The sequence below is a fragment of the Sinocyclocheilus grahami genome, unplaced genomic scaffold, assembly GCF_001515645.1.
Source record: "Sinocyclocheilus grahami isolate Dianchi unplaced genomic scaffold, SAMN03320097.WGS_v1.1 scaffold104.1, whole genome shotgun sequence".
Taxonomy (NCBI): Eukaryota; Metazoa; Chordata; class Actinopteri; order Cypriniformes; family Cyprinidae; genus Sinocyclocheilus; species Sinocyclocheilus grahami.
This window is the reverse complement of record NW_015505283.1, coordinates 417915-430617: the sequence shown is the minus strand read 5'-3', so window position 1 is coordinate 430617 and position 12703 is coordinate 417915. Positions and strand designations below refer to the sequence as shown.

The following is a 12703-nucleotide window of genomic DNA, read 5'->3' as shown; positions in this document are numbered from 1 at the left end:
AACTGTATATTGAATTTGATATTTTAATAGCATCTTACATTACGCCATCTTAAGTGTTTATGTTTTTCTACAGGAGGAAAACGCTTAACGAGAGACTTTGTGCATTGCTTTCATATTCTGCTGTTCTGTAGCCACGGATTTGCAGGTCTTGTCTTTTTGTTGCAGGACCCTGTAGGTTACAGTACTAAATTAGTTTGAATCATTTAATCACCACCACAGCGTCTTGTCTCCATTGGCAACACGCACAATTTGTGTCGACTGCAAGTGACGTCGCAGGTAGCGGAGAGTGCAAGTGGCCAATGCAAGTGATTTCGTAATTTAGTTTCTTTTTTCTTGTCTTCACCATCTGGCTACTGTTGTAAAATGTTGAGAGATTCAAACAAAAAGTAATCAATAAATAGAACAAAAGAAAAAAGAAAAAAAGACTGCAAGTGACGTCGCTAGTGGAAGTGCAAGTGTCTGAGAGTGCAAGTCTGAGAGTGCAAGCGCCAAGCTGCAGCCAGACCCTTCTCTGAGGAGGGGCGGGGTGAAAAAAACCCTCTCCAATATTTTGAATTTGGACTGCAATACCTAGTTCAACCATTGACGGCTCGTGGGTTTTTAAATTGAGGAGGCACTCTAATTGTATTGGTCTGGGATCCCTGCCGATTATTATTTTTATTATTTGCTTAACTACTTTAAAATGGCTTTTTGGTTGCTTTTAGTCAGAAAACGTAAAGAAAACGACACACATACAGCAAGATAATATCATTTCACTTACCTGGACTATCACTTGAAGCAAACATCCATCCCTTCTTAAAAGTCTGTGTTAAAAGAGAGCTGCCTGTTGCGCCTTTTAAGTAAGCAGACTGATGTAGCCTATATCCAGCTTAGGCTGTTTTCCCTAAATTTGTATATATATACTGTTTGAATGACAGCGTGGTAAATCTTTTGGCGATCAAATATTCAATATCGCTACTCATCATAAGTACTTGGTACATTATCAGCAGAGGTTCAAACTAATATCACGCAATTTACATCTCTGTGGTTGATATCAGAAGAAGGCTAGCCTCCCCTACAAGGGTTCTTTTCTCAACACTCCTCAGCGCTGAAAGTGACCTTTAAAGGGGTCATATGACGTTGCTAAAAAGAACATTATGTTGTGTATTTGGTGTAATGCAATGTGTTTATGCGGTTTAAGGTTAAAAAAACACATTAATTTCCATATAATGTACATTATTTATTGTTTCTCCTCTATGCCCCGCCTTTCTGAAACGCGTCGATTTTTACAAAGCTCAGCGTTCTAAAAAAGCGAGGTGTGCTCTGATTGGCCAACTATCCAGTGCGTTGTGATTGGCCGAATACCTCAAGCATGTGACAGAAATGTTACGCCCCTTAACATACTATGATGCTGGAACAGTGTTGTAAATACAACTTAACCACTGATTTCTAGTCGTGTCCTCTTTTGGAAGGCCAAACAAAGTAGTTTTGCTTTCACAACGAATCACACAGCGCCTTCACGACATGGCGGCGGCAGCAACAATACTACAGCGAGAATAAAAGTTACGCCTTCTTTCTTTGCGTGAACATTTGGGCGGCGTTATGCAAATCTTCCCACATAGTGACGTAGACATGTGGGGGCGTGTTAGAACGAGCCGTTTTAGGAGGGGGGGGTTGACTCTTAACTTTTATAAAGAACATCTCTTTGGATTTGAGACTTTAGTCTTTGCAACTTTACAGATCTTCTTTATGCACCAAGAGCTTGTAACACTCCAAAGAGAAAGGAAAAATTGAAATCGCATCATATGACCCCTTTAAGCTAAGCCCCGTCTGTGAAACCGGCCCTTAATGGTCTTTGACACTTAGAATTTGACTTCTCCTGATTATTTTTGATTAGCACATTGAACACTGTTTTTTCTCAGATGATGTTGGCTAACAGGTTTACTGCATAACTGCTCACAGCTATGAAATGTGGAACAGCAAAAACAATATACTGCATCCAGATATTTGAATATACAAGCATTTGTACAATACAGTAGTTGTATTTGGAAAATAAAACAAAATTGAGAAGAAAAAAAAATTACCCACAAAGATTACAAAGTATGCACATCCAACAGACCAAAAGCTCAATGCGGGTGTGAAAAATGTCACCTGTGGTGAGAACATGAATATCTTTCTACTTTTGGAGACATGGTGTGCCAACTTTGATCTTGGCACACCAAAAAGAATCTTCTTATATTAAAAATATATGGAAATCTTATTAGAAATAGAGTAGAAAAGAAAAAGGAAAAACTGAAATGGCCTTAGAAGTGGTTATTATGTGAGATTGTGAAAACAATCCTTACAAAGTAATATATTTGCTAAAAAGCCGTTTGATTAGAGCCTTCTCACCTTCCCAGGATCCTTTGTTTTCATTCCAATCGTTTGAATCTTATGTTTATGCTAAGACAGTAACGTTGAAGTTTGAAATTTAAATCAAGCGAAAAATGTCAAGATGAAACTACTGATAAATGCCTAGAGCGTGTTTGGATCTGTCAGTGTGCAAACCTCAAGGTTTCACATTCTTTTAGTGGTGCAAAAGCTCTCGAGACTCATAAAGAACAATAAAAGCATACAAACTGAAGCAATGGACAGTATTTTAACCTTAAGACAGCTATAAAGAATTACTCATAGATAAATTAAATAGGTTAATACTTTTGGCTTGAAATGTTACGCAACTGAAAATGAATGACCGATCTAGCAATGCTGCCACAAGTTTTCCCGTAACTGTTTCAAGCCCTCCCCAGGCTTGACTCCCACCCTTACACTTCAGCATGTGCTCATATATAGATAGTAAGACAAGCAGTCAGGATCCCAGCCAGTTCCTCTGTCTCCTCCAGCATGTTCACACAGCTGCTCTCTCTCTGGGTGACTGGGGCATTACTGCTGCCCCTGAACTGGGGTAAGTACAAAACTGTTGCCCTTTAACCTCTCACAAGAGCTAGAGGACATTCACAAATATAATAGGATGCCATTATGTCTGTACATTTCTTCTGCACAGTAAAATATGTCTTGGAAATGGTTTTCCCTTCATAGTTTTTTTTAACTTTATTTGTTTTCCTTTGTGAATGGATTTGCCTTAAGCTTACTTGGGTTTATTTAGCAGAAAAGTAGGCCACCGAAGAAATGTCAGAATGCTTTTATGCCGTTTTACTGCTTCTCTTGACAATTTAAGAAACAAAATGTGATAGGGGAACTGAAAAAAAAGTGGTTAGAGAATACAGTCTCTTACTGTGTGAGTGTTATTACTCAGAAATGTCATATTTCAGGAACTCAAGTTGATCTGCTTTCTTTGATTTTCAGGACACAGTAATTGCAATAGAAACAATGGATGTCATAGCTTGCTTATACTACCATTCAAAAGCTGGATCAAAAGTGAAAGTAAAAACTTAAATTGTTACAAAAAGTAATAAATGTTGTTCTATTCATCAAAGAACAAAATTGATCATGGTTTCCACAAAAAAATATTAAGCAGCACAACTGTTATCAACATTGATAATAATAAGAGATGTTTCTTGAGCGCCAAATCAGCATATGAATGATTTCTGAAGGATCATGTGACACTGAAGACTGGAGTAATGGCTGTTGAAAATTCAGCTTTGCATCACAGAAATACATTACATTTTAAAATATATTAAGATAGAAATCAGATATTTTAAATTGTAATAATATTTCACAATATTACTGTTTTTACTGTATTTTAGATAAATGCAGCCTTGAGAATAAAAAAAATAAAAAAATAAATACATACAAAAATAAAATAAACCCCCAATCTTTTATAGTGTATGAATAATAAATTAAACATTTTTTTTTCATTTTAAGTGCAATTCTACAGTTCTTCATCTTGTTTCGTGTGTTGATGCCCATCTGAGGGGTAACAGAAACGAGCCAGCTTTGGGCCTTATCTGTGGTGGGGGGCATGACTGGCATTGTTCACATAGATGGCATTTGCAGGGAATTTCCACCGCAATATTGCAAACGTTATCTTCATCTTCAAGAATCACGCAAGAATTTGAGAATGTTCTTGGCACATCCAGTTCTTTAGCACTGCAGCCAATATGCCAACAGTGCTCAACAACAGTGCCTACGCATAACAAACATGATATTTAAAGGGATAATTCACCCAGAAATTACTATAATTGTTTACTCACTCTCATGTTGATGTTGGAGAAGTTTTGTAAAAATAAAATAAAATGGTTAAGTGAAAGTCAAACAGATTTGGAGTGACATGAGGGTGAGTAAATGATGACAGTGCTGTTATTTTAAGCTTTAAGAGGTGAAACAAAGGCTGAGTTTTGCAATGACAACTCTTTCAGTGTATTGCACGGCCTGTGATTTAACCAAGAAAACATGAAGAAACATATCCGCACTGGATTCATTTTACACTCAACAAACTATAGCCCAAGGTAGTGTGTCTCAATAACAAAAGAAAGCAAAAGGGAGGGAAGACAGGATAGGAATTTCGGGAAAAAATTAGTTCTTTAATCTTCTTTAAGGTTAGAGCACATCTAGATCGTGTTTCTGCCTGTTGTAAAATTTAGGCAAAAATGAACCTGCCAAAATGACAGTTTGCCAAGGCCAGACTCATTTGTTTCTGGTGGGACAGATGCTATGAGGAGATCTCTTTTATTGGCCCTGTGAAGATCCAGTTCACCTGAGGTCACTAAAACAGAACCCATTCAAACACGGTGGCATTTGTCTTTATAGGAATAATAGTCTCTTAAATTGAAATTATTGACATTGTTTGATATCAAAATATTGCTATACATAAAGAAACATTCTTATTGACTGAATCATAGTATTGTGGTTGAGAAAGATGGAGTTGGACACAGTGGGCTTGCAATGGCATGCTTAAGAAATGCTTTTCTAAAATAAATAAAATGGAAAATTACCTATGAATGGAAGAAAAATGTTTAGATAAGAAGGCCACAAAAGTTCCTTAGCACAGAAAGGTTCACACAAATAGGAAGGTCCATTTGATCTTCATCTAAAAGGCTAAAACGGGTGTTGACCCAGACTCCACAGGCTGCTGCCCTGAAAATCATACATAGCTTTGGCTCAGGCATCTGGCTGTTTTGTCATCTGTTCATGTTGTGCTGTCTTCTCATTGAGCATATATCATTCTTTGGACTGAAAGATAGCATCACATGAACACAGGCCCAAAATCGAAAATCATAACCTCTCCATTCTTGGCTCAAGCTAAAGGTGATATCAACACGATGAACAATAGTTACCCAACACCCAAATAGTTTTAATTAAAAAAAGTTACAATGGCAATAACATGATTCAAAGATGTATTTATTTTAAATTCATGGCTCTCTGAATACTTGCTTCGATTAGTCAGTCTTGACATTCTGTGTTTAAACATGTATGAGAAATCATTCTCAGAGAGCAAACTAATATATATATATATATATTTAGAATGACTCTATACTTTATAATTTATCTTTGCCACATTTATTGTTATTATGTAAAAATACTACATTGATAAAAAAATAAAATCCTGAATGTATTTCAGCTAGTTGCCAACATTTCGTGTATTTTGATAAAGCTAAACCTGAAATAAAAAATGTAAAAAGCTATATAGACATTTTAAATGAAAATCTCAACTTCATATAAAACTAATAACATTTTTAATTTAAAATTAAATAAAAAATAAAATAAATAAATATAACTAATTTAAAATATAAAACCTGTAATAGCACCTCGATACTGATTCAATGTGAACATATTTTTCTTTTTTTTGCAATAATGGTTGGTTATCCATATATTATCACTTGCATATAGTGATATTGTTGCATAAAAAAATCAGAAAGGCACTAAAATAGAATTAAAGCTTTTCTCAAGATTACCTTCATAACCAATTGAAGAGAAATGTGTTTGCTCAAATCCTCTCAGGTACCACATTAGGCAGTGCAGATTATGATGAAGATGTGACGCCAACACCAGATTACGACTACAACGCTACATTCGACTACTATATGTACAGTAAGTTGCCATGTTATTCTTGAGCACTGGTGAGCACATAGCAGACAGCTGTCCTGAAGTCTGAGGACATTTTTAATACAATCTGAAAGTGCCAGTTTGTGGTGTGATGAGACACATAATACTGGACTGATGGACTGACAAACAACTTTACAATGGACGGCAGCAGATATTAAGAAATACACTGAATGCTGCCATTTTTGACCAGTCAGAATTGAGTATTCCAGAGATTCATCTAATAACAATTATGGATAATGCTAACCAATAGCCATAGCTATTTAGATGCTGTTTTAGCAAACTTCCATTCGGTCTGGCTTGATTCTGGTATGTGACACTTTTTACAGGTCAGCCAATTCATAAAATCAAATGACTCCGTACATTGCTCTCTAGAAAACGTGTATTGTTACCAAATTAAAATAAGTTGCAAATAATGGCAAAATATGGGTATTACCATAAATGTAACTGTTTTGTTGTTTCCATTTCAGATGGCACGTCAATTAACTACGAGATGTATGAAATTCTCCACAATACCAAAAATCAAGGACATACGGTATAGTGACATAAACTCTCTATTGTTATGTTATCCACAGGCATTTCATTTCTATAAGCCTGATTAACTTGTGGTATTTGTGACAATTGAAATGAATAGAACTAAATTGGCATAAGATTGTCATGGCATAAAGTGAAAAAAAGAAAGAATAATTAAGCAGACTCGTAAAAGGAAGGATGACAGGAAAGATGCAGAGATTTGCTAGAACAAAAATAGGTTTGTAGAAACTTAAAGGACCATCTTTTGAACAAGCAATTGTTTGATGGCTTTGTTTTTACCAAGAATGCTGCAGGCCAAATAGGAAATCAAAAAGCAAACGATCTCAATGTTTGACTGGGAAAAATATCCATACTGACTGCTTAATGAACTCTTGCTGCTTTTTTAGGATTCAGTGTCAGTGTATAGACACTATGGAATATTAGCAGGACTGCTGGTGCTGCACTTCTGCCAGCAAACATGAAAATCAACTATGGACCAAACAAAAGTGAGTTTTTTTTTTCGATGGCTCTTATTCATCTTTCCTTTATGATGCTTTACAGTCCATTCACAGCCTGGAGTGACTGTTATTTTCTTAGAAATGCATTGTTCATCATGCATAAATCAATCTATATTTAGTCACAGCTGTCTATTACAGAGACTGATGAACTCTCTATTAAGTGCACTATTCTGTACTGTTCGCATATCATAATAGCTACAGCAGTGTGATAATTTGTTATTGTGCTACATGTCAGATAACCATGCTACAGTCATTTCTTGCATGTTTTGTTTTATATTTTAAAGATACCGATATGCTGATGTCATCGAAGAGGAAGGACCAGAACATCCTCTTTGTTGCAGAGCGACATCATTACTGACATTTTCACTGAATTAAAGTCTGGGGCTTTGGAAAAAAGAAGAATCTTTCTTCTAAATGTATCTTTGTTGTTCAAAACTTTTTATATGTGATTTGAAATTATCACAGATTTTATGCTGTTTTAGATGCTTTATGAATTGCTTTATATCAATCTATATTAATTTTATAGATTGCTTTTATTAATTATCCAACAAACATTATCTGAGAAGCCTTTATGAAACTGTAACCAACATTTTCACTTTTGCATAAAGGATGAAAAAAAAAAAAAATTATATATGGTAGTTTTTACTAATTGCTTCCACAGCTCGGCATGTCTGATTAACAGCTCTAAGTGTGAACTTTATTTATATATTTCACAAATTCTTAATGAGGTACTAATATAATTGAATAAAATAAACAAATAAACAATCTATCAGGAAAAAAATAATACAAAATGATGAGGCTAAAAGCACTTAATAGCAGGGTTATTTTAGTATCAGTTTTTAATTTTTGTTTCAGTTTTTTTTAGTGAGATAAGATAAACTAAATGAAATGAGAAATGTTGCCTTGGCAACTAGCTGAAATAAAATATATATAAATATTTTTAATATTTACTTCTGTTAAAGTTTATTTTAAGTATAACAAAAATAGCTTTTGATATAAATAATAATAATAATAATGTGAGACATGCATATTTGTGCTTTTTTCAAATTCGAATCATTATTGATTATTGGGTGACCTCTGACCTTTTTTTTAAATACAGATATCAGACATGCTGCTTTAATTTGCATGCATCATACAGTGGGTACGGAAAGTATTCAGACCCCCTTAAATTTTTCACTCTTTGTTATATTGCAGCCATTTGCTAAAATCATTTAAGTACATTTTTTTTCCTCATTAATGTACACACAGCACCGCATATTGACAGAAAAACACAGAATTGTTGACATTTTTGCAGATTTATTAAAAAAGAAAAACTGAAATATCACATGGTCCTAAGTATTCAGACCCTTTGCTCAGTATTTAGTAGAAGCACCCTTTTGATCTAATAAAGCCATGAGTCTTTTTGGGAAAGATGCAACAAGTTTTGCACACCTGGATTTGGGGATCCTCTGCCATCCCTCCTTGCAGATCCTCTCCAGTTCTGCCAGGTTGGATGGTAAACGTTGGTGGACAGACATTTTTAGGTCTCTCCAGAGATGCTCAATTGGGTTTAAGTCAGGGCTCTGGCTGGGCCATTCAAGAACAGTCACAGAGTTGTTGTGAAGCCACTCCTTCGTTATTTTAGCTGTGCGCTTAGGGTCATTGTCTTGTTTTTTTATTTAAGGGGGTCTGAATACTTTCCGTACCCACTGTAAATAACTTTTGTCTCATTTACTGTGAGACAAGTCCAAGGTTTCAAGCTGCTCATTAAGCGTCAGTCTGCCTGCTGCACAAATATGCACTAACATATCTGACAGTTTCCTGAGCAGACTGCAGTATTCTCTATGTTCTTGTCTCAGCGAAATAAGACAGGGTCACCTTGCATCTCCAATCAATAACTGACCCAGGAACAGCACATTACTCAAATTACAGAAATGAAGGGTTATCCAGTTGCGTTAAAAGAGGTTGGTATTAACCACTACAGTATGAACCCATGTTTAAAAGGTTTAGATATTAACAGCTGGAATTTGTCATTAGCCTATACAAAAAAAGTTGCCACTTGTTAAAAATAATTGTCTAGTTATGTTACTAAAGTTACTAATATGTCTAGTTATTTTGCCCAAAACAATGATTTGATATTTATTTACCTTTTGGTTTCTCCCTTTTCACGAATCATTTCATATTTCTTTAAAAATTTTGCCGATACCCCTAAAATATTTTAATTGTGACAACTTATCCCATATCCATTATAACGTAACGTTAAATGCCCGAGGCTTCCGGTGTCAGTTCGTTCCCCGTTATTTGTTTCGTATCTTTTTATTTTAATCTTTTATCGTGTTACTTTTTTTAGGGAGTAACGCAATATTGTAATGCATTACTTTAAAAAGTAACTTTCCCCAACACTGGTCGTAATTATAAACACACCGATTTGAAGCGCAAATAGTTGAACCGTTTACTGCACTTTGTTATTCTTCTACTCATTTACCTTTAGCGGCTAATGAATATGAAGTCTCGCACATTCACAGAAAATAGCTTACTTCCGCAATGAAAAATAAGTGAGTTGTGAAACACAATGGGGCATGTTGTCACAAAAGAAAAGTACGTTCGATGAGCTATATTTTTTCCTAGACTTATTATTTTTTTTATAAAGACTTAGGTTAGTGCCCATACAGAAAGAGTAGAAATAAAAAATAAAAAACTATGCTGTACCGAAAATATTAAGTTAAAAAGTGTGACAAATGCCAAGCGTATAGCCTATTATAAATGTAAAACATATCATAAGCTGTAAAATATTTAAAGAAAGAAAGAAGCGCTCTCGGATGCCCCCCGCGGCGCGTGAAATCTCTCCATTCACACGCGAGCTGATGGATGAGAGATGCGTGATCTCATCATATATTCAGTAGCCAACGTTCTCTCGAGACCACTGGAGACCTCACGAGTAGCGGTGCTACTTACAGAACGCCCACCTACACCACATTTTCTTTTGACTTTTGCCTTTGAGCACGCAGACGTGAGATGTTCGCAGGGTAAGGATGAATTCGTTGGCAGTGTCGGTGTTAAAACAGCTGCTTACGTTCTCAGCTCTGGATGCAGCAGATGATTGTGTTGTAGCACCGACTGCTGTGAGAAACTGTGATGTTTCTTTTCCGTAAGCGCTCCTATTAGCAGTTTTGATCTATGATTGAAGATGCCGAGGTTCCAGCATTTAAACAGCACTAGTATACCAAATCACAATTATGAATGGAGCTACGAATACTACGACGACGAAGAACCTGTGTCTTTTGAGGGACTCAAAGCACATCGATGTAAGTGTTTGCTGCATTTAGTCCATTATAGCTTAATGTGTTTGTCATCTTTTTCTGTGGGACAATGGTAAGATACTGTGAGATGAATGTTTAAATATAAAAAATGCTACTTTAAAAATGTGTAATGAAAAACAAGTTTATCCAGAAACACAGCACAGTAACAATTATGCAGATATTTATGTAAATATATAAAAATGTATGTGTATTTAATTTATGTGTAAATATAATTGTTTATAGCTACACTGTGTATTATGACATTAAAACGTAGCATTTATATATTATGACATTGTAAATATGTATGTGTGTTTGTGTGTGTATATATATATATATATATATAATAGTCATCTATACATGCAATATATAGTAACCTTGTCAGTTAAAAATCTAAAAACCTGCAAGTAGAGAAAGTAACAGAAAAAAATTCAGTTGCATTTTTACGTCACTCAGCTTTGTTTCCTCCTGCAGATTCCATTGTGATCGGCTTTTGGGTGGGTCTAGCAGTTTTTGTCATTTTTATGTTTTTTGTTCTGACACTTCTGACCAAAACAGGAGCACCACACCCAGAGTAAGCATATATTTTAATATTCTGTGAAATACCAGTTTTGTTGATCAGGCTTTGTGCAAGGACAGGACAGAACAGACCAAACAAAAGTGCAGAGAGTGTCAATTCCCAATAGCTCAATTCATCTCTCTCACATCTGCACCACAAGCACGATGTACTGGACCAAGCTAGTGTTTCAGCATGTTTTTTCTGTTTCCCGCTGCCTGCGTTTTGGCCACCTAGCTGCCTCATTATCCTTAGCTTCAGAGAGAGCTCTGTGTGTGTGTGTGTGTGTCCGTGTTAGAGGCCTCCCTCACTCTCATTAGCTCTCTGCTAGGTCAGTGTCTCCGATGTAACACTTCTTTAGACCAACAAATATTCTTTTCAGGAAACTTTGATTAAACCAACAACAATCTGAAATCTTGGTTCAATTAGCATGAAGTCTGGCAAATTTAACCTTCATAAACTCAGAAATATAGGCACTGCAACAATCATTTCATTTCATGCTGTTTTAATCCAATCCATCCTTGAATATGTCTTGTTGAATGCTCATGTTTTTTAATGCGCACAAATGCACCCATATGCATGCACATACACAAGCACAACAGTTATCTCTGTCTGTGTTCTGGTAACCAACCAGAATTAATTTAAAAGCAAATTAATGCCCAATAATGCCCTCTTTCTACATTCAAATGTATTGGGCAAATAATTCTAAGGGTGTTTATTGTTTATTGCATGTAATTACACTCAGTTATAATAGTGCAGCACTATTAGTCCCCAGCCTCTGGTCTAATGGAGCAGTTGGGAAGCTCAGGGGCCGGGCTGACAGTCTGTTTAGTGCTCTTTTAATTAAACTGCTCTATAGATGTGAGTCATCCATTGACACAGACCAACAGAAACCTCTTAGGTTTAGGATTTAGAGGATAGGAATATGTGCTCCCACACACACACACACAGACACAGAAGGAGGATAGAATATAAGATGAGGGTACTCCCACACTCCAGAAGCACCGGTGCTCATTTCACCTCTATTAGAAAAGGGAAATAAAGCTGTTTTAACCTGGTGATGAGGCTTTGAGTTCAACGCTCCTGTCTCAATCCCTCAGGGCCGCGGAGCCTTATGAGAAACGAATGCGTCTCACAAGCTGCGCCGAGGGTCTGGGACGCCAACGTGAGGCAGACACCCGAATGAGTCTCTCTCGCCCATTGCTGGAAGAGTCCCGGTCTTTTTTTCACTGTTACATAAACGAAGAAGAGCGAGAAGGAGGCAGGGCCACTGCTGGTGCCACCCATGGACGTACAGGCAGCGGCGACTCCAGAGACCAGGTGGAAACGGTTGGTCTAGTCGTGCAAAGCATGGTCATGGACACCAGGGCGGAACGAGAGGCGGCACTCTTGGCGCATTTCAATATTCCCAACTTCGTGAACTCAGAACTGAACTCTGTGTTGGGGGATGAAGATTTACTACTGGGCGATCCACCAATCATAATGGAGGAGGCCCGTCCACGCTGTACCCATCATATCATTGACTAATCCACCAGTTTAAAGATGGCCTTTTTCACTCATTATGGCTTCATTATTGTCTTCAACTCAGCCTGTGATCTCTAAAAGTGAAGAGTGATGGTGTTTTGCTTCAAAAGCTCCGCTTTTGCAGTGCACGCTTTAAGGCTGAGATATTTTCTGACATCTGGGGTCTACAGTGACTCATGATGTCAGTCCGTAAGATAAAAAAAGGTGGGATTGCACGAATGGGATTTGGCGAATATGTTCTTGACAGCAGTGACAGCATGCTAAAAGACTGTTGGGAGAAAATGCCAGATATTTAAAGA

The 12703-nt window shown here is 36.6% G+C and overlaps 1 protein-coding gene and 1 long non-coding RNA gene across 2 annotated transcripts; one reads left to right on the top strand and one right to left on the bottom strand.

Moving 5' to 3' along the window:
* Positions 1-991: 991 nt before the first annotated feature.
* LOC107588522 (uncharacterized) lies at positions 992-5736 on the bottom strand. The gene is made up of 3 exons (XR_001609594.1): positions 5724-5736; positions 1420-1421; positions 992-1098 (listed from the first exon to the last, which is right to left on the bottom strand). It is a non-coding gene; the product is annotated as an uncharacterized lncRNA (long non-coding RNA).
* Positions 5737-9961: 4225 nt separating this feature from the next.
* LOC107588521 (melanocortin-2 receptor accessory protein 2A) lies at positions 9962-12703 on the top strand. The gene is made up of 3 exons (XM_016276645.1): positions 9962-10333; positions 10799-10898; positions 11981-12703. The coding sequence occupies exons 1-3, from the start codon at positions 10216-10218 to the stop codon at positions 12405-12407; spliced, it is 645 nt and encodes a 214-aa protein (XP_016132131.1). The 5' UTR covers positions 9962-10215; the 3' UTR covers positions 12408-12703.